The sequence below is a fragment of the Stegostoma tigrinum genome, chromosome 4 (genome assembly GCF_030684315.1).
Source record: "Stegostoma tigrinum isolate sSteTig4 chromosome 4, sSteTig4.hap1, whole genome shotgun sequence".
Classification (NCBI taxonomy): Eukaryota; Metazoa; Chordata; class Chondrichthyes; order Orectolobiformes; family Stegostomatidae; genus Stegostoma; species Stegostoma tigrinum.
In genome coordinates, this window is record NC_081357.1 from 126,368,780 (window position 1) to 126,391,930 (window position 23,151).

The 23,151-nt window shown below is 41.4% G+C and overlaps 1 protein-coding gene and 1 long non-coding RNA gene across 3 annotated transcripts in view; one reads left to right on the forward strand and one right to left on the reverse strand.

The window, feature by feature from the left end:
• LOC125452686 (matrilin-3) overlaps nt 1-10,878 on the forward strand; it is a 49,080-nt gene extending 38,202 nt beyond the window's left edge. For both annotated transcript variants that reach the window (XM_059645755.1, XM_059645756.1), the window contains 4 exons: nt 4,953-5,075; nt 7,940-8,062; nt 8,519-8,623; nt 10,432-10,878. In XM_059645755.1, the coding sequence (XP_059501738.1) occupies nt 4,953-5,075; nt 7,940-8,062; nt 8,519-8,623; nt 10,432-10,487 (407 nt within the window). In that variant the 3' untranslated portion in view covers nt 10,488-10,878. The remainder of the gene's footprint in view (nt 1-4,952; nt 5,076-7,939; nt 8,063-8,518; nt 8,624-10,431) is intronic.
• Nucleotides 6,979-23,039, reverse strand: LOC125452687 (uncharacterized). The gene is made up of 3 exons (XR_007247579.2): nt 22,982-23,039; nt 19,688-19,848; nt 6,979-7,460 (listed from the first exon to the last, which is right to left on the reverse strand). It is a non-coding gene; the product is annotated as an uncharacterized LOC125452687 (long non-coding RNA).
• Nucleotides 23,040-23,151: the final 112 nt, after the last annotated feature.

The window sequence follows — 23,151 nt, forward strand, 5'->3', positions numbered from 1 at the left end:
ATTCCACTCCTGCACATTCCAGATGTCCAAGTTCTTCAAGGACCGCAACTTTCCCCCCACAGTGATCGAGAACGCTGTCGACCGCATCTCCCGTATTTCCCGCAACACGTCCCTCACACCCCGCCCCCGCCACAACCGCCCCAAGAGGATCCCCCTCGTTCTCACACACCACCCCACCAACCTCCGGATACAACGCATCATCCTCTGACACTTCCACCATCTTCAATCCGACCCCACCACCCAAGACATTTTTCCATCCCCACCCCGTCTGCTTTCTGGAGAGACCACTCTCTCCATGACTCCCTTGTTTGTTCCACACTGCCCTCCAACCCCACCACACCCGGCACCTTCCCCTGCAACCGCAGGAAATGCTACACTTGCCCCCACACCCCCCCCCCCCACCCCTATCCCAGGCCCCAAGATGACATTCCACATTAAGCAGAGGTTCACCTGCACATCTGCCAATGTGGTTTACTGCATCCACTGTACCCGGTGTGGCTTCCTCTACATTGGGGAAACCAAGCGGAAGCTTGGAGACCGCTTTGCAGAACACCTCCACTCAGTCCGCAACAAATTACTGCACCTCCCAGTCGCAAACCATTTCCACTCCCCCTCCCATTCTTTAGATGACATGTCCATCATGGGCCTCCTGCAGTGCCACAATGATGCCACCTGAAGGCTGCAGGAACAGCAACTCATATTCCGCCTGGAACCCTGCAGCCTAATGGTATCAATGTGGACTTCACCAGTTTCAAAATCTCCCCTTCCCCAACTGCATCCCTAAACCAGCACAGTTCGTCCCCTCCCCACACTGCACCACACAACAAGCCCAGCTCTTCCCCTCCACCCACTTCATCCCAAAACCAGTCCCACCTGTCTCCGCCTCCCTAACCTGTTCTTCCTCTCACCCATCCCTTCCTCCCACCCCAAGCCGCACCCCCATCTACCTACTAACCTCATCCCACCTCCTTGACCTGTCCGTCTTCCCTGGACTGACCAATCCCCTCCCTACCTCCCCACCTATACTCTCCTCTCCATCTTCGGTCCGCCTCTCCCTCTCTCCCTATTTATTCCAGAACCCTCACCCCATCCCCCACTCTGATGAAGGGTCTAGGCCCGAAACGTCAGCTTTTGTGCTCCTGAGATGCTGCTTGGCCTGCTGTGTTCATCCAGCCTCACATTTTGTTGTCTTCTTTCTACTTATGGCTCTGTTGCTTGCAAAGCTGAGCAGCCTTTTCTCTCTGTGAACTACGCAGAACTGTGTCAATCTCCGATGGTCATTAATTTGCAAGGAAGCCTGTAACTGGATCTCAAGATTGGTTTTCTCTGCCCCTCTCCCACAGCAGCATAAAACACATGAACACATTCAGGCAGAAGTGCTGATTATCTATTTTTGATGCCACCTTTCTTTCACTTAAGCAGAAAATGAATGGTTCACTGCACGTCTATTAGAATCCATGCCAAGAACCCTTTTGGGACTTTGAAGCCATTCCTCAGCAACTTTGCCCGAAAGCAGCCCATTCCAGGGTCCCTGGACTGGCTTCTGTTAAAATCCCTGAATTTTAATTCCCATGTCCCCAGGACTAACCTTGTCCTAGCACCTGGATTGCCTTGGCAGGATACCCCTGACTGAACTTAACCCAGCCCCACTGCACCCTGACTACCTGAACTGGTTGCATTTGACATGACTGTGGCCCGTTGCCAGTGTCATGGTTCTCTGGGATCAGGTAGGAACAAATGCATAGCTAACCACTGCCATTCCACTGTATTCTATAGTGGCACCCTCTGACTGACCACAGACCCCATTAAGGACTGATCCCTTTTGGCTTTCACACAGGCTCATTTGCTTGAAACAGGGGCAGTGTGTTTGCCACAGTAGCAGCTAGCACATGCTGCAGGTGTAACATTGACTTAGCAGTGTCATACAGCAAGTTGTCCACTCATAGTACTTTGAACTGTGACAGCAACAGAACAACAAAAATCTATTGTCTAAAGTACAGTTTAACTTCACTCTGAACAATAAAATAGATAACAATTGCCACCAATATCCTGTATATTTTCTGAAGATGGGTCTCGGTCCGAAACGTCAGCTTTCTTGCTCCTCTGATGCTGCTTGGCCTGCTGTGTTCATCCAGCTCCACACCTTGTTTTCTCAGATTCACCAGCATCTGCAGTTCCTACTATCTCTGTATCAAAACCTCTTCCAGTTACCACATTCTCTGTAGAGAAAGTCACACCTTTTTCTAATATCAACATTTGAGCCAATCTGCTACCCCTTAGTCTAAATCTTTGGTTCCTTCATTAGGTATTAATGGAATCTTAAATCACGTTCAATAAAATGCTCCCTTAATCTTATATGATCCAATTTACACATGTTATAATGACATTAGATGGTTTCAGTTTGTCACAAACTTCACTCCCTGGTGCAGAATTCTCTGGAGAAATTCTAAACAGTCCCATAAAAGCTACTCTCTTGGATTTTATCTTCCAGCAGATGGCTTTCATTTTCTCTATTTTACATCAAAACTGCCAGTTTCCTTCAATCATTTTTATCTTCCAACTTCAGCACTATATGAAACATCTGCTGTTTTAATTTGTGCATCATCTGAGTGAAATTTGTATCCTGATTATTGTCAATTCATTTCTCTTTCTTTCTTCTGTGTGTGTTGTAAACAATGATTTGCTGCCTCCCATGTGTTTCACATGATAAATTGTAGCTATCAGCTCAAATAGCCAACTCCCTTATTGCAGAAGTTTTATAGCCAACCAGGTACGATTTGACTCCTAAAGGGATTTCTAAATTTCTCCATTAAAACCGCTTAAAGCATTTCAAAATCTTCAGCTGCATGCACTGAGACCCTTTCCTTTTTTCTAGAAAATTCCAAAAGTGTCTAGTTCTGTCAGTTCTTCAGGTTTCTAAGTTTTTGTGCATGAGCTTCGGAACTAGCTCATTTGCATTAAGCACCAGAGTCTTCATTTTATCATATTGTGCAGAATGTTCATTGGAGAGGGTTACATAAGCCTCCAAAGTAATAGGATTGTCCAGATATTTGGTAGGCACTATAATTTCATGGCAATTTTTTCAAAGTGTATAAAATATATTGCACCTCCTTCCTCACTGAATTTAGGCTTTAGGCAAACATTTCTTGCCAAATCAAAACCAGGAATTAAATCTGCATGAAAAATCTCTAAGTGGTTCTGAGGAAGGGCCATTCATCCCAAAATGTTAACTCTGATTTCTCTCCACAGATGCTGCCAGACCTGCTAAGCTTTCTGATTTGCAGTTCTTTCAGTATTTAATGAAATCATCAAACATGTCTGATACACATTGTTCTTGAAATCAAAGTTCAAATTTTCTGGCTTCCCTTTTTCCTTTCTCTTGGATTTCTAACTTAGGTTTTTGCATTTCCCCGTATTTAGAACTATGAATCCCTACTGTGTTGAAACAGGCAATTCAGCCCATCAAGTCCACACCTACCATTATCCACTAACCCTGCATTTCCCACGGCTAGTCCACCTAGCCTGTGTATCCCTGGATACTATAGCATGGCCAACCACTTAACCTGTACATTTTTGGACTGTGGGATAAAAGCAGAGCATCCAGAAGAAGCCCACACAGAGAACATGTGAACTCCACACAGACAGTCATCCAAGGTTGAAATCAAACCTGGGTTCCTAGCACTGTGAGGCAGTACTGCTAACCACTGAACCTCCATGTTACTTCTCAAACTGAAACCTTTGTTTTGTTTACTATCTGCTTTGCATTCAAGTAATTTTATTTTCTCTTTTTTTCTTCTGTTTCAAGTTCAATGTGTTTCATTAGTGACCCAAATCCTCACCAACTCAAGCTAGATGCTATCCGTATTACCTTTTTCATCCTCAAAGTTGAGCTAATGATCCCTTCCTTCTCAATGCCCACTTTCAAATCTTTTTCTAATGTTTCTGCCATCACTTTTAAATGACCTTTTACAGTTGTAACAAAGACAAATTCACTCTTTTGAAGAAACCTTCACAAAGGGCAAACATTTTTAAGCATTCAACAAATATAGTTAATGTTGTTGTGAAATCTCATTCTTTTAAGCTTCAGCACATCAGAGAGAACTCATTTCAGGTTTTGGATTTAAATACCCATACAAAGCTGCGAATTTTGTTATGAGCACAATGGAGGTTGATAACTTGAAAAGAGATTCAAAATTCCACTTACTAACTAAAAGAATGACATCATGTGATTTTATGGGCTTCCTGATGGAAGAACTGTCAAAGGCAGTTCTTTAATGCTTGCACATTATCAAATTATAAAGGGGGGAGGCAATGGCCTAGTGGTATTATTGCTGGACAGTTAATCCAGAGACCTAGATAATGTTCTGGGACCTGGGTTCAAATCCTGCCACAGCAGATGGTGGAATTAGAATTCAATAAAAGTATCTGGAATTAACAATCTGATGAATCCATTGTTGATTGTTGGAAAAACCTATCTGGTTTGCTAATGTCCTTTAGGGAAGGAAACTGCCATCAGTTTCTGGACAACTGGACAAGCATATGGACGTACATGCAATATTGTAGGTTAGATTGGCTTCAGATCGGTATGGCAGGTCGACACAACATTGAGGGCCGAAGGGCCTGTACTGTGCTGTAATGTTCTATGTTCTATCCCTACCTGGTCTGGCTGACATGTGACTCCAGATCCACAGCAATGTGGCTGACTCTTAATTGCTCTCTGGGCAATTAGGGATGGGACACTAAATACTGCCTAGCTAATGACACTCTCATCCCATGAATGAATAAAGAAAAAAAAAGTTCCAGGGGTAACAATTATAGATTTTGTGCATTTTCTCACAAACAATAATGTAGGAAAACATTTTACACTAAGATGTTAATATTTGTCTGTGATTATTGTTATAACTAAAATACAGTAATGAATAGAGTATATTAAATTTAATCTTTGATTTCAGGTTTGAATAGGTGTGCTACTGGAAACCATGACTGTGAGCAAATATGTGTGAACACTACAACAGGATATAACTGCAGGTGTCGTCCAGGTTTTATATTGAACGAGGACCAGAAAACCTGCTCACGTAAGTCACATTCCACTCAGGCTTTGCGATATGCTGCTCTGTAAAATCATATTTTATTGTAGCTGATAGAAGCCTGATGATAATTGTGTATTCTTTCAGTCTCACACAGTTCTTGTAAGGTGTAGGGTTGTACTTTGCCATCCTATATTGGGCCAGAAGGGACACAGGCAGCGGAAACATATAGCTATCGCATGACCTGTGTTCCCTCTGCAAATTGCTTTTGTGGTAGTGAGGTTGAGAGTGGCCTGCTGAAATTATAACATCCCTAATGCATTTAAGGGGTAAATAAAAAGACATTTTTTTCAGACTGTCTGTGACTTTGCAGGAGGCAACCAGACCTTGAGAGCCCTCAGTGTTCAGATATGGTAAGTGCAGGTAAGTAGCAGATTAGCAACAAGTTAGGAAGAACATTTTCTTTTAGTGACAGATCATCTAACATGGGAAGGTGCTCATTCCCTGAAATGGATAACAGAAGTGCATCAAAGTACAGTGGAAGAGGCAGAACGTTATCACTTAATGGGTTGTCATCTACCTGGCATCACCCGGACAATGGATGACTGACCAAGGTTGCTGAGACTTCATCAGGTCAACATGGAAGGGTGCAGCTAGAAATGGATACTGCAGCCTCAGATATAGAAAGTAATGAAGTTGCAGAGGAGGAGTGTGCACAAGGCTGAAGGTGCCCTGGGCATTAGGACACCAGAGGAGAAGAATGGTCACCAAAGAGGGTGAGATACTACCCTGAGCGCAGGAAAGCTACCTGGACATGTTGGAAATTCATTGCTGCAGAACAATGCAATGCTCCAGTCAAATGCATCCTCAGTGAGGAGCTCACTCCTTACTCTACTGATGGCTGTGCCCTGCCAGTCAAGGTAATCATGCCTGTGAAATTCTTCTTTAGATCCTTCCAAGGCGCAGCCTTTGGATCTCTGTGGAATTTCAGGGTTGAGTGCTCAGCACCGGAACATCCAGGTGATTGATCCCTTTTTTCCAAGACTGGAAACTACATCAGATTTCCAAATGATGGAGCTTTGTCAACTCACAGGGCGCTCAGCTTCATTGCTATTTTCTGTTGCTCCAACTACAGGGCATAATTCATTGTCATATTGCCATTGACGTGCACACTGACCAACTAGAAAAGTTTCTTAATAGTAAGAATTGGCACTTACTGAATGTGGGGCTCATCTGTGACTACAAGATCTTCTTTCATGTGCATATATGGTAATTGCTATACCTTCATTCTCCATTAGTCAGGCTTTCCTAGCTAATGTCTCACCTCCCAAAATCATGGATAGATTTTTGGGGAGTTATTCTCTGGTAAGATAGTTTGTCACTATTTTATAAGCGTAATGGCCCGAGCCCGTTTGCTCACCAGAACCTTCATAGAAAAGCCCAAGATGCTAAAGATGTACTTTTGCTGTCAACTACTTGAGTGTTGCCCTGCAATACACAATCTGCTAGGGTCTCCTAAATAGTTGTTATTTGCTTTGTCCTTTACAATATCACAAGGATGCAGAGACAATGGAAGGACTGAGCTCATCTGTGAAACAGAAGAAGCACGATGTAGGAGAAAGTGCACAACGACATGTTATAGTCTGACAGTGAAATGTGAGGCTGGATGAACACAGCAGCATCTCAGGAGCACAAAAGCTGACGTTTCGGGCCTAGACCCTTCATCAGAGAGGGGGATGGGGGGAGGGAACTGGAATAAATAGGGAGAGAGGGGGAGGCGGACCAAAATCTCTCCCTATTTATTCCAGAACCCTCACCCCATCCCCCTCTCTGATGAAGGGGCTAGGCCCGAAACGTCAGCTTTTGTGCTCCTGAGATGCTGCTGGGCCTGCTGTGTTCATCCAGCCTCACATTTCATTATCGTGGATTCTCCAGCATCTGCAGTTCCCATTATCACTTATAGTCTGACAGGTTTATTTGAAATCACAAGCTTTCACAGCGCTGCTCTTTGTCAGGTGCAGTCACTTCACTTCCTTAGGACTGTGTCATCTTACCTTCTTGGAGGTTTGAATTACTGCCTGGAGTCCTCACTGTCACCAGTGAGAAGCCACTGTTTAGTTCACACACTACTTATTACTGTTTTGTACTATTTTGCACAAAATTAATATAATCATGCATTGTGTTGCAAAGGGATTTTCTTTGAAATCTTGACCCATCAAGAGAGACTTTCCAGTGTGTGTTTCAAGTAAGCACAACAAAGAGGCAGCAGAACAATTTTTAACTGTACTCCACACACATGCCAACAGTTCAAGCGGAGTATGAAGCAGCAGTCACAACAAAGTCTACTGAAGCGAGCCTTTTATCGATCCATGCTGAGGTGAGCCCACCTCCAACGCTGGCTCTTGTCTGCCTCTTCAGGTTGCAGATCCATCACTAAAATCAAGATGGAGAAAAAAACTGAGTGATAGTGTGAAGTTCCCATATCCCATATTCAGCAACAACAGCATGCATTTATAAAGCACCTTCACTTTGCAATATGTCACAATGCACTTCTCAGGAATATTATCAAATACAACATTCAGACAGGTGACCAGAAGCTTAAGTTAGTTTGTGATGAGTGTATTGAAGGAGGAGAGAGAGGTAGAGAGCTTCATTTAACTTTAGTCAGACGCTGCACAGTTGAGTCTGAATGTCCAATGATATGGCTCAACTCCATTGTATAAGTAATCTCTAAGGAGATCCACTCCTCCGGGCACTAGGGTACAGAACTTTGCTTACATTTCCCATGCATCTATTTTTGTGGAACATGCTAACTTTCTGCTTTTGATTATCGGAGCATTGAATTTAGGTTGGATTTCAGCTCCATTTTTTTTTAATGGATAAGAGGCACTAAATTGATTTATAACTTTCAGGTGTGGATTTGTGTGCCATTGGAAACCATGACTGTGAACAAATATGTGTAAGCACAGCAACAGGCTATCACTGCAAGTGCCGTACAGGTTTTATATTGAATGAAGACCAAAAAACCTGTGCAAGTAAGCTACTTAATTCTGTCAAAATTTGACACTTTAGAACACTTTTCCAAAATATTACACCAATATTTTGTAAAATATTAATCAATTGATTCATATATCCTGAGCCCTAGCTCAATCTGGCAATGCATTATTATACTAATTTTTGCAACTATTACCACTAATCTTGAGCTGGAATCCACTAGACATTTGACATACTTCTTTGAATTAATTTTCCTGACACTTGCCTGTTTTACTTCTAAACCATTATTGTCAAAAAGCATTTCTTACTGGAGTGGAAAATGATTTGAATAAATGACATTTAATCTGGTGTTTTTTGCATGGATAGTTTTCATTTCAAAATCATTGAACAATTTTCTATGCCATTTTACAAATGCACTTAAATTATTAGTCCGTCTGCACAAGCAAAATCAAATGGTAACCATGCCTCTAATCATAGAATGGAATTTTACTTTGCAGAAGAAGCGCAGAGAAAGATCACTATTCAAGATCCATGCAAATGTGAAGCTTTGCTTGATTTCCAAAGGGATGTCGAATCCAATTTCCAAGCACTGGCTAGTAAAAATATCCTTTTTAATAATTGGTTTTGTATCTCTGTCCAGATTTCTGTTGTTCCAGGTCACTTAATGGATTTTGTAACTAAACTTATGTGCCTCTGCAGATCTATATGAAGTTAAAAAGTTGATGAAGGAATAATAGAATAAGGCAAATGAAAAATCTTTTTACTGGTGATTCTGGTTACTTATAACTGCAAAACCATTACAATTTGAGCTTTCTGATAGATGCAGCAGATACACACACAAGTGTGGTCATATGCGGTCATATCTGGCAACTGGATATTGCTAACATTTGGCTGGCAATGTGCAGAAGTTTAGCTAATATTGCTAAATGTTATTAGAAAAACATCAGCACTGATTCATATCCTTCCATTATATGGATGATACAGATGGATATCGATTGATTATGTCTATGATGTCACTGTCATGCCTGTAGGAAAGGACAAGATGGATCATGAAAATCAGAATTGATTGAAAGAAACAAAATAAAAATAGAGTCATATTGATGTATAGCACAGAAACAGACCCTTCAGTCCAATTCGTACATGCCAACCAGATATCCTAAATTAATCTAGTCCCATTTGCCAGCATTTGGCTCATATCCCTCTAAACCCTTGCTGTTCATAAACCAATCCAGATGCCTTTTAAATTTTGTAATTGTATCAGCCTCCACCACTTCCTCTGGCAGCTTGTTCCATACACACAACATCATTTGTGTAAAAACGTTGCCCCTTTGGTTCCTTCTAAATCTTCCCCCTCTTACCTTAAACTTATGCCCTCTAGTTTTGGACTTGCCGATCTCGGGAAAAGACCTTGTCTATTTACACTATCCAAGCCCCAAATGATTTCATAAACATCTATAAATTCATCACTCAGCCTCTGGCACTTCAGGGAAAGTAGCCCCAGTATATTCAGCCTCTCCCTATATCTCAAACCCTCCAACCCCAGCAACATCCTTTTAAATATTTTCTGAGCCTTTTCAAGTTTCACAAATCTTTCTTATAGAATGGAGACCAGAATTGCATGCAGTCTTCCAATAGTAATCTAACCAATGTCCTGTACAGCTGCAATATAACCTCCGACCTCTTATACGCAATGCACTCACCAATAAAGACCTCAGTGAATACCTCACTGACCAATCCACACCATTGCCTACCTGCACTCACCTATCACCATCCCACCTACCTTACCCAGGTCCTCTCATCCCCATATCCTTGACAAATCTGTCTTCTCTCCTGCCTATCTCCCGCCTCATTGACCTGTCCATCTTCTCTCCCACCTATCCGCTCCTCCCACTTCACTGACTAATCCTCACCACTGCCTACCTGCACTCACCTAACACCATATCACCTACCTTCCCCAGCCCCACCCCTCCTCTTTACTTACTTCAGAGCTCCCTTTTCCCTCCCCCATTTCTGAAAAAAGGTCCTGACCTGAAACATCAGCTTTCCTGCTCCTCTGATGCTGCCTAGAATGCTGTATTCCTCCAGCTCCACACAGTGTTACTTAAGTATACCAAACGCTTTCTTCACTATCCCGTCCACCTGTGACTCCACTTTCAAGGAACTGTGAACCTGCACTCCAAGGTCTCTTTTGTTCAGCAACACTCCCCAGGACCTTACCATTAAACGTATGAGTCCTGCCTTGATTTGCCTTTCCAAAATGCAGGACCTCACATTTATCTAAACTAAACTTTGTCTGCCACTCCTTTTTATTGTGAAAGATAATGCTTGATTCGGTCAGTAATATACAGTTCATAACTATTGTAAGGTTATATTGACCAACTCAATGTTGTAATCCTTAACTATTTCATACTTGATCATGTAACAAAAAAAATGCAAGCATTTGAAAACGAGCTGGGTCGATTCTGAACATTGTGCGAGCACTCTCTTTGAAGAGTGCATGTTATTTGTCATTTCTGGTTGACTAATAGACCATTTTATTGAGAACAGTTCTTTCCAAGCTTTTATTATAATCTTGATCTGACTAGTTACTTTTATTTCTGTGCTGCGACTTTAGGTTTTAAAACAAAGCAGAGAATAATAAGATATGCCATGAAGAAAACTGAAGCCATTCATTCAGGTGTTACTATATATTGGCTCAGTTGTTGAAAGTATTGATTTTACTACTGTGACATATTGCATAAATGATATGTATCAATATTAGTCTTAACTGTATACACTTCATAAATAAGTAAGTTAGTAGATGAAAGAAATTAGAGGTAAAGGAATGCTTAAATATATTATGTACAAAATTTACTACCCGATAGATCTGTTTTATTGTCATAAATACCATATTCTGGACATAAATGACCATTGATTCTTGTCTTGGATAAAGAGTAATGCTATGGGCAAGAATATGCATAATGTATATTTGAATTCAATTTTAATGTATTCTATTTTCAAATCCAGTAAAATGTATATTTGATAGTAAAGAAGTTAAATAAATTGTTTTGTTTTCAGATGTTTGTGTTCTCATAACTATTATTGTAGCTTATATAGAAGTATGAAAGATTGTGGAAATACACCAAATGGCTAGTATTCTATTCATTCACTCCCTAAAGTGTGCATTAAAATTTACCTTTGATTTTATTAAACTTTGTTTATTTTCAATTACTTTGCTTTTGTATATTGAGCTACACCATCTCTGGATCTAATTTCATCAGATTCTTACATTTACCTGATGATATTGAACAAAACATTACCCCATCTCCCTTAAAAATCTATATAATAAAAATCAAAGTCTAATTTTTGAAGTATTTAGTAACAAAAAAAATCAAATCTTACAAAACTTGCTGCATTCCCTAACTGTTTCTTTCTGTCATACATCTCAGTGTACCAGTTAGTATCATCATTACATTGAGGATAATTCTTTATGTAGAAGGCTGGGTTTAAATATCAGAGTTGCCTATGAGTTCACAGATGTCGTATAAGACCTGCCTCAGCCTAATAGATTCCTCTACAATGAAGACAACATTTTATGGCCAGCAGAGGTGGTGATGGACTGTTGGCTTGAACAGCTACCTTTGCTTTATGTCCTAATCTTCACTCTCAGCGACTGCTCTTGTTTATTAGAAGATCTTGACACCATTTTTAATAACAATTTGCTATTTTGGTTGTGATTTCATGTTAATTGCATACATGTTCATTCAGTTTTTGAGAGAGTCTTTGAAATATTTCCTTTCTATTCTCTCTTCTCATGTAATCAATTGAGTTTCGTTTGAAAAGTGTTCAAACTATTTCCCTGTGGTAACAAGTTCCATATTGTAATCACTGTTTGAGTAAACAAAATTCTCCTTATTTCTCAATTGAATTTACCAGGAGCTATCTTGATTTTAATGGCTCCTTGTTGAGACTATCTATAAGTGAAAACTCTCTGCATCAATCCATTCATAATTTTAAAGGCTTCTATCAGGTATTTTTCAGAGTTTTCCTCTATCTAAAGATAAGAATCTCTGTAAGTTGAAGCTTTCTCACTGACTCTGACTGAGAATCGCTAAGTTCTAATGTACTTATATCTTTTCCTCACTTTAAAAAAATAGGAGCATGCAGAACAGTATACACATGTGGCCTGGCCATAGTCTCATACAAGTTTAACATAACTTCTTCATTTTTAAATATTATACCCCTAGAAAGTAGCACAATTTTTTTCCGCATTTTTAAAATTACTTTGTTTACAAAGTTGCCAAGATGATTTTTATCTACGTATCTACTCATGTGATCTTCTTCAACATTAAAGTTCACATTTTCTTGATGGTAATGATACATGTTTCCCTATCAAATTATATCACCTCATTTTTAACTGTGTCAAATTTGCAACTTCAACTGTCCAGTTTGTCATCTTTCCATGAAAAACAAATCTGGAAATCAGAAACATAAATAAAAATTGCCGGAAAATCTCTGATCCGGCAGCATCTGTAGAAGGAAAGCAGAGTTAACTTTTCAGATCCAGTGACCCTTCTTTAGAACTGGAGAATTTTCCAATATCTTTTTTATTGTGCATATTGTTCCTTAGCCTTAGTTCAATCCCCACTATCATTCACAAGTTTACTTATTCCTGCATCTGAATCATGAATCCAAAACATAACCAACTGTAGTTCCAGATTTAACGCAGTGTGGACCCGAAGGAATGCAGCAAGCCAGGCAGCATCTGAAGAGCTGGAAAATTGAAGTTTCGGTCCCGACCCAAAATGTCAACATTCCTGCTCCTCTGATGCTGCCTGGCCTGCTTTGTTCCTTAAGCTCCACACCGTATTGTCTCTGACTCCAGCATTGGTAGTTCTTACGAACATCAACTGTAGTTCCAGGACTTTTTTCTTATTTATTTACAAGTTGTGGATGTGACTGGCCAGTCCAGTATTTATTGCCTTTCCCTAATTGCCCAGTGGGCATTTAAGTGCCAACCATATTGCTGTGGGTCTGAGGTCACATATAGGCCAGACCAGGTAAGGACGGTAGATTTCATTCCCTAATGAACATTAGTGAACCAGGTGGGTTTTTCCAACAATCATTAACAGTTGACTCTTGTGCTAGACTTTCTACTTTCTTCCAATCTTAATAGGTATGCTTTACCCCCACAACCTGTCTGCAGCTGCTATATTTGCTTGTGCATCTATATCATTTGCCTGATTGCTGTCATCACACAATCCTTTCCTGCCTGTGACTGAGTAGGTACCTGATCTCCAGTAATCCCCTAAGTTCTGGCAAATTGGGATGTTTCCTCCTTGGCTAGTCCCATTGGGAGCTTCCAAATGTAATCTAGCCAATATATCCAACAAGGTGGTGTTGGGGGGAGTGTAGGAGGCACCCTTGCCAATGTTTCCTCTGAGAAATCTGAGTACTTTCTTCCTCAGAGGTGCCGAAGGGGATGTTTTGGTGGTGACATCCCCTTGCATGAGGGGATTGTGGACCTGAAGCTGCTACCTGCATGACATAAACTAAGCATTAAAGGTGTCACAGACTGGGCTTGTAATATATGGCAGGTGCAAACCACAATGGCAGTCAAATCAGTGTGAGAGTGACACTGCAAGGAACCTTGCTGCTTCCACAATTGGTGGGAAATGGATGTTTTGGTATCTCTGCAGGAGCGGTCCTGGACCTCTCTGGCCTGTGCCAGTCTCCTCTCCTTGTAGGGGATGAGCAGGCAAATGACCCTACACTCTGCCCTAGCTTTTTTGGTCCCGTTAAGTGCCATTTTCTCCTGAAATGAGAGAAAGAGAGGGACTGAGTCTACAGCGTAGCTGGCCCAGCTGTTGTTGCAAAACAAGGCTGTGGTGACCAGAGAGAGGAAGTAGGAAGTGGACAGGTGCACAGTTAGTAGATCGGGGTGTTGGGTGAGAGTGAGTAAGAGAAGATGATACGAGCAATATTGAGAGAGGAACTTTAGCAGAGATGGTATGTAGTTGTGGGGAGATGTTGGCACTTAGCCTGGCAGGGCAGAGAAATTCACAAACCTTCATGCACCACTGCTGGGCTCCTCACCAGATGGTTGAGAATGCGCTGACCAGGTGAGCAATCTCAGCCCAGCCTGGCAGGGCCTGGTGTTGTGGCCTCTGCTGGTGTTCCTGGGTTAAGAAACTGGCTGTCCTTTGTAACACCTCATTCATCAAGTTGTGAAGGTTCTGTCAGCCAATCACACCATGGTCTCTGGGCATGTGTGCAATTGTGCAGGGCAATTTCAGAACACCGGTGCTTTTCCTGGTGTGCAAAAGTGTTTTAAAGACAGTGCCAGTATCAGGGATTCTATCTATTGGCGGATATCTGACCAGTCGTAGTTCTTTTGGCTACATAAAATGTTGAATCCAGTTGCCAATGAATGAAAAAGCTACCATAGAGGTAGGGTAGGTAATAGCTCCTGAGGTGAATTTGGAATGATATTATGAGAAAACTTGAATGAAACTTGATGAAAGTTCCACTTTCCACTTCAATACGAAGAATCTGGCATTTTGTAACATCACTGCTTGTAGGAATTCATTGGGAGCAAATTGACTGCAGCATTTCCTAAACTTCAAAGTGACTACAATTCGAAGATATTTCACTGACTAAAAAGCACTTTGTGATATCCTGTGGTTATGAAAGGGAGCACTGAAGTAAATATTAGAGAGGAGGTGGTGTTAATTTGAGCAGTGATGGCAGAGAATTAACCATTTAGTGTGATGACATTCCTTCAACATTGGAAATCATGTCTGGGAAATTGTAGGTTTCTAACTGGATATTTCCAATGGCAAAATCTTTGTGGCTTGTTATAACGGAAATCGTCTGCAGACATCTAGGAAAAGTAAAGGCTATAAATCCAAGTCAATGTAAGATATTAAAGGCAGGTATTATTTACTGGAATTTTGCAAAAAATTCCAGATACCACATTTTAAGATGTCACTTTAAGCCGTCTGCAGTTGAAGTAAGTAACAAATAGAAGGCTCAATTCAAATGTTGCCAATATAACTTGTGTGCCAATCAGAATTTTTTCAGTTGTTAAATATTCTTGACCATATTGATGTGATATATGTGAGGACACTGTGCATAATTCACTCAAATAAGAAGGACATCCTTTCTGTTGCAAATAAATGGTCTGAAAATGTTCCGCTGTCTGCCTAGACTGGCCAGTACATCTACACTTTACATTCCCTCCTGATTGTGTCAGTTGTATATGGGAATTTCTGAGAATGAAGAAACTTTCTAATCCATAAGAGGAGATGTTGTTGAATGAAATTTCACATAACATTTTGTTCCCTTCATTTAATGCCTTAACTTCTTTTCCCTTAAAATTCTTGGTTCATCAGGGGTCAAGAAATAAAGGTGATTTAAAAAATTAAAGAACTTCTAGAAATTTAGAAATTCTTGAGGGGCATAGATGGGGTGAATAGTCGAAATCTTTTCTCCAGGATAGGGGAGTCCAAAACTAGAGGGCATAGGTTTAATGTGAGAGGAGTAGGATTTTAAAAAAATGGCCTAAGGGGCAACTTTTTCACACAGAGGGTAGTGCTTGTATGGAATGAGCTGCCAGAGGAAGTGGTGGACGCTGATATAGTTACAACATTTATACGGCATCTGGATGGGTATGTGAATAGAGATAGTAGGAACTGCAGATGCTGGAGAATCCAAGATAACATGGTGTGGAGCTGGATGAACACAGCAGGCCAAGCAGCTCCTAAGATGCTGCTTGGCCTGCTGTGTACATCCAGCTCTACACCTTGTTATCTCGGGTATGTGAATAGGAAGCGTTTTCAGGGATTTGGGCCAAATGCTGGCAAATAAGATTAGATTAATTTAGGGTATCTGGTCGGTACGGATGAGTTTGACCGAAGGATCTGTTTCCTTGCTGTTCATCTCTATGACTCTATAACTGTGAATGCTGGAAATCAGAAACAAAAACAGCAATTGTTGGAAAAACTCGGCAGTTCTGGCATGAATATTAGGTAAAATTTCAGAAGTGCTTACGACAGAAGATTTCCAGGGATATAGATGTATAAGGTCAGACTACAACCATTTGCAAGTGAATCTCATTCACAGAATCATAGAAAGACACAGTACAGAAGGAGATCATTTGACCTTTCATACTTCTGCTACCTTTTTGAAAGAATGATCCAATTTACTTTACTGTTTTATTCTTTCATCATTACCAGGCACATTGTTTCCCTTTTGAAAGTTGTTGTTGAATCTGCTTCTTCTGTTCTCTCATGCAATGCATTCAAATCAATAACAAATTACTGCATAAAATTAAGTTTCACCTTATTACCTCTGGGGCTTTTTGTAGAAGTTCCCCTTTAATCCAGTCATCATCCTGATTTGGAAGTATGTTATCATTCCTTTGCTGTTGCCGCCACCACACCACACCACCCCCCCACCGCATGACAGTAGTAGCCTGTACTTAATCACAACTATGAGCATCACCAATGAACTTCCCAACCAGCGTTCCAAAGGCAGTTAGGAATAGATAATACATACTGCTCTAACTAGCAACACCCACATCCTATGAAAATTTAAAGAAAGAATTTAGACCTCTTTCCTCTGGTTACTGACCTTTCTGCAATTGAAGATAATTTCTCATTATTTACATTAAAATTCTTCACAGTTTTGAAAACTTCTACCATACTTTCTAATCTTCCCTTGATGTGCCATTCTCCGAGAAAATTAATCCCACTTTTTCAAAATTTCCCACATAACTGGAGTGCTTCATACCTGGTACCGTTCTAGCAAATTCTCTACTTTTCCTAAAGTTGCTGTACAGAATTGGCCATAGTACTCTAACCGCAGCCTAGCCAGTATTTTTGTAAGGATTAACATAAATTATTTGTTGTCATCCCCTACGCTCTTATCAATAAAGTCACAGAACAAGTTTTCCTTTTTGATGGCATTCAAAACTTTCGTGATATTTGTTAATTCCTCCAAGACTGTGAAAGAGATTAAGATAAGTCAGTGAATGAAGAAGCATGTTTCCTAGGCTTCTGCTGGCAGAAAACTCTGGTGTATGAGATCATGATTTCCCACTTCCGAGTACTGTAAATTATGATCTAATTCCTTCATGTAATGTGCCAATAAATTCTGGAATTTTGGTTTGATTTAGGTAGTTTGCTGAAGAAAGCAAATGGAGTCCAAAGATGTGCAGGTTAGGCAGATTGGCCACGCTAAATTGCCCATAGTGTCCAGGGTTGTGCAGGCTAGGTGGATAAGCCATGAGAAATGTGGGGTTGCAGGGATGAAATGGGGTGGATGGGTCTGCCTGGGATGCTCTTTGGATGGCTGGTGCGGACTGAATGGGCCAAATGGTCTGCTTCCATGCTGTAGGGATTCTACTGATTAGTCTATGACCTATGAATCAGAGGTGATTGCAAAAGATGACTTTCAGTGGCACTGTGAAAGATGATGTTGTCCCAGCTCTATAGTGTTGTGTTGTTTATTCTCATGGGAAGGTGTTTGAAAGATAGCATGATAATGGCAGTCACATCCATACTTCACTGGAAAGTAAAGTGAGTAGATGATAAAATGTAATGCCACCCTTACAATACACTGGATGATACTGGTTGGAATCTCCCTAAGCACTAAATAATGAGGGCATTGGCAAGAAATTTGAGAAAATAGTTTGAGGCGGTCAGCAAGGAGCTTCTGAATGCTGAGGATAAAAAGTTACATTTTCAAAACGAGCGTTGAATGGCCAGACAAAACTCATGTTAGTGAGCAGTGACAGACCTACTTGAATGTAGTAGCATGTATTAACATCTCATTATTACCTAATCTAGCCTCATTAGGATCATAGGAACTGGAGTAGATCATTCTGCCCATCAAACCTGCTCCACCATTCAACACAATCATGGCTGATCGAGCAGCTGAATGCGTTTTACCCACCCTATCCCCATAACCTTTTATGCCATCGATAAACAAATATTTATCAACTTCTACTTCAAAGATAATCAAAAACCAAGGACTTCTGTGGTGGAGAATTCCAAAGATTTAGCATTGTCTGAGTAAAACAATTTCTCCTTATCTCAGACCTAAATGGCATCCACTTATTTTTAAATTGCGCCTGGTTCCAGACTCCTCAATTTATGGAACAATTTTATCTTAATCCACCCTGTCAATCACTTTATGTGTTTGAAGATTGCAATGAGATCACCACGCATTCTTTGCAAGTGTAGAGAATATAAGCCCAGTTTGCCTTGTCTCTTTTTTAAGACAGTCCACTATTTTGGGAACAAATCTGGTGAACCTTCTTTGAACTCCCTCTACAGTAACAATATCTTACCTGATATTATGATATATTCTTGACATAGAGTTTCCATTCTCCCACCTGCCGGATACAAACTAGATGGCAATAATTCCTTATTGGAAAATAAGAGCAACTACCTTACTCCAGCTTCTTCCTCACTCCTCCAACTCTCCATCTTGGATACCAGTCGCCACTGTTTTAGGGCATACACCATAGCCAGCGATTACAAACACACCCCATCCATGGACCTTGTCATCTGACACATACGAGAGCACCAGTCTCACCATACCCTCATGGCACACCACTTACAAGGTGGTTCTGTGCTTCAATGCTTCACTTTGGAGTATACTGGCATCGACTATTGCATTGTCACAGAAAGGACACTTTGTACACCAGCACTGATCCCAGGGCTCCTACTTACTCCTTTAACACCCACTCCATGTGTGCCTGCTTCGGTGCTCACAGCATCCCTGCCTTGCCTTTCTGTGCTTCCCCATAATCCCACCACACACACCCCCCAACACCAAATCTAGCCAAAGTTTAACTGGCTCACAGTGTTTCTGTCTTGCCTTGCCTTCTAGCACAGACAAAAGCCTGATAGATTGTGATCGTTGTCAGTTGGGATCAGTCAATGGAATAGACATGTTGCAGTGCATCATTGTACTATTTCATTCTCACATCTGCAGCTTGCGCCAGCAGCTATGTGGCAACACACGCTGCATATGCATCAACCAAATGGCTATGACTCAAAGTCTAAGGGGACTAGACCTCAGTCAGGTCAAGGGAGACACAGGAGTTTCAGCACAGTAAGTCAAGGGTAGGCTCTGATATTAGTCAAGGGGCTGGGCACAGTAAGCTTGTGGTAGACAGTATCAGGGATCTGTATCTCTGCAGGCCAGGGTGCATGTCACAATCAGTCATGTGGGTTCAATGCAATGAGTAAGTCATTGGGGGAACTGCAAAGAAATGAGGCAGAGGTCTGGTCAGTCATTAGTCAGGCTGTCTGAGCTAGTGGGTTTAAGGGCTGGTCCACAATCAGTGCTGGGGGTCTGTCCACGATAGGTCAAGGTGAGTTTCTTTGGGGGAAGCTGGGGAACTTAGTTATTGGGATTGGAGGCAGCATGCTAGGATGCAGAGGGAACAATCATTGTGAAAGGGGATCTCAACATATAAGGGCAGTGTCTTGGACTGTAGCGTGTATCCAAGTGGTTCTTTTCAGATTCGGCTAAATGTAGATAACAGAAGGCTTGACAACAGTAATTTGCTTATATTCCAACATATATTGAGTAATAACAAAAGTGAAAAAGGAATATTTATTATATAAATAAAAAGAATAAAAAAGAAAGGGAAAAGAAACAAAACGTCTTACGCCCTTCTGCACATCAGGGACCCCTCAGTCGACAGCTGGTCTGGAGACAGATTGTTCCTGGCAACGTTCGCGATCCTGATCCAAGGTGAAGTCCAGCAACACGGAACGAGACTCTTCTCTCTTAGGCAGTGTAACAAACAGCAAGGTACAGAAGAAAACAACTACGGAAAAACACATGATTATGCTGGCATTGGCAACTACAGGAACGTTCACAGGGCTCATTCAGGGTCGTGGAGCTGTTGAATATCATTAAGTGTAGCCCTTCAGCCGATCCTATACAGGTAGTAGGGATTGGCTGAGAACAAAATGTAAAATCTTGATGCCCTCAAAACTTGTAAAAACTGGTTTGACCACAATTAGAGATAATGGATTCAGTGATTTTGCTCTTTTCCAAAATCCCTTAGATTCAGGAAGGATCCTAGAGGATTGGAAAACTGAAATGTTAACACAGCATCCTGCTTGCATGTCCACGTAACAAAGTGTGAAGCTGGATGAACACAGCAGGCCAAACAGCATCTTAGGAGCGCAAAAGCTGACGTTTCGGGCCTAGACCCTTCATCATAGGCCCGAAACATCAGCTTTTGCGCTCCTAAGATGCTGTTTGGCCTGTTGTGTTCATCCAGCTTCACACTTTGTTACCTCGGATTCTCCAGCATCTGCAGTTCCCATCAACTCTGCATGTCCACGTATCTGCCTTTGGCATGCTGCAGTGTTCCAGTGAATCACAGTGCAAACCAGAGGAACAACATCTCATTTTCAGACTAAGCACTTTACAACCTTTTGGACTTAATACGGAATTCAAAACTTCAGATTGTGAACTCACTCCCATTTCTTCCCTTTACCTGTTATATTCTCTGTCACCATGTTCTCTCTCCCTTCCCATCACCCCCGTGGAATCATCTGTTCTTTCTCGTTTGGCAGTTGGACATACCTGTTCTGTCATTCTCACATTCCGATATTGCATAATTATTGTCACCCTCCACTCTTCATGCCAGCACTTATGAAGAGGAATCGAAATGTTAGTTTCCCCTCTCTCCACGGATGCTGCCTGGCCCACTATGATTTTCAGCATTTTGTGTTTTCAGTGAAAATGTTACATGTCCATTTTGAAGCCTAAAGCTCAATAATAATAATAACAGATATATTTTTACATCAATTTTCCAAGAATGCAGAAACTTTTATTTCAAAAATTAATCCAAAATATCCAGTGTATCATGTAGAACACTACTTCTCAACCATGCATCGCCTTTCTTTTTCCTTCAGTTTGTCTCTGCCCATGAAGGCAGGCCCCACTAAGGGCAGATATACCCATTTAGAATCTTGATAGTTCACAACTTCAGTTCTTTTTGGATGTTCACTCTTGAGATTATCCACGAATGTTCTAACATTCCAAGAAGTAAAATCGAGAGATTTGTTTTCTTTTGGTTTTGGAATCTGGTGATCTTGATAGGTGGGGTTCTCAAGACAAGGAAAAAGTGGGATTGGAGATAATGGGAACTGCAGATGCTGGAGATTCCAAGATAATAAAATGTGAGGCTGGATGAACACAGCAGGCCAAGCAGCATCTCAGGAGCACAAAAGCTGACGTTTCGGGCCTAGACCCTTCATCAGAGAGGGGGATGGGGGGAGGGAACTGGAATACTGAAAAGTGGGATTGACTATTTTTATGTAGGTTTTTTTTATCTTATCCCATTTGGGGTGAATAAAGGGTATCTGAATGAGGACTACTGAGGAAAAGATGCTGCTGCTGAATGTCCCCACACAGGTGGACCAACACCTTTATGCATCTCATTCAAAGCAGTCGCTGGAAATTTGAAATGAAAAGATTAAGTGGTGAAAAAACTCAGAAGTCTGGGAAAAACTGTGGAGAGAGGAATGGAACTTAGTTTTGAGTTCAATATGACTTTGGAACTGAACAGTGAGGTGGAAAAGTGATGGAACAGCAGGGAAGTCAGTGTAGTTTAGAGGGCAGGTAAGAATAGAAATCACTAGTAGCATAGAATAAAAACAATCAAAGGGAACAGTATTGATTGTAAAGAAAATAGATCCATATTATTATCAGGTGGTAATGGCAGAATATAGGATAGTTCTGTAGAAAGCTAAAGCAAGAATACCAGATACTGGAGCAGCATGGTAGACTAAATAGAGAATAGAGTTTGTGCTGAGAAGTTTTTGAACTCAATGTTGAGTCCAGAATACTAAATACCTAAATGTAAAGGAAGTGTTGTTCCTCCACCTTGCATTGGACTTCAATGGAACACCTCAGCAGAACAAGGATAGAAATTTGAGCATGAGGGTAGGATGGCATATTAAATTAGTTAGCAACTGGAAGGTCAAGTCCTCATTGTTGACTTGAGTGGATATGTTCCACAAGTCACTCAAACTCTGTTTGGTCTCCCCATTGTCTAGGACACTGTACTGGGAGCAGTGAATACAATGGGCCAGATAGTAAGAATTCCAGGTAACTGGAAAGAATCATTTGGAACTTCAAATGTAGGGAGGGAGGATGTAAAAGGACTGGTGTTACACGTTACAAATATCATGGGTGGGGGTGGAGGGTGAGCTACTCGGGGTGATAGCGTCATGGAGTTTAGAGGATTGGCTCTTCATCACAATTTGTCTATGCTGGACAAGGAAGGGTCACCGGACCAGAAACGTTAACACTGTTTTCTCCGCCACAGATGCTGCTAGACTTGCTGAGCTTTTCCAGCAACTTTGCTTTTGTCCATGCTGACCAGTTTCCAAAAGTGAACAAGTTCAATTTGGCTGCATTTGGCCGATATCTCGCTAAACTTTTCCTATCCATTTACCTGTTGAAATGTCTCTAAATGTTATAATTGTACCTGCCTCTACCACTTCCACAGCTCATTCCACATACACACCAACCTCTATGTGAATAAATTGACCCTTCGGTCCCTTTTCCCACTCTCACCTTAAACCTGTGCCGTTGTAGCTTTTGGGGAAAAAGACCTTGTCTATTCACCCTTTCTGTGCCCCTCAAGATTTTATAAACCTTGATAAGGTCACTCCCCAGCTTCCTGTGGTCCAGGGGGGAAAAAACTCTTAGCCTGTATTATGAATCAAACCCTGTAGTCTTGGCAACATCCTTGCAAATTCTTTTTGCACCCATTCCAGTATAATAACATCCTTCCTATAACAGGAAGAAGGGTCACTGGGACTGAAACACTGACTCTGATTTCTGTCCATAGGTGCTACTAGGTGTTAGATCTGCTGAGATCCCTCAGTAAAGTTCTCTTTTCGTTATCTCTCCAATCTCCAAGTCTCCATGTCTACCTGGTGATCTCCAGCGATGATCCCTGAGTTGCTGCGGCCATTGGCTGAAACCCCAGCGCCCACAATGCAACGCGCCGGGGAGCCGCCCGCCGATTGGCTGAGACCCGCCGGTCCGCCCCAGGGCTGGCTGTGCCGTTAGGTCAGCCTATTGGCGGAGGGAAGCGGCCGGT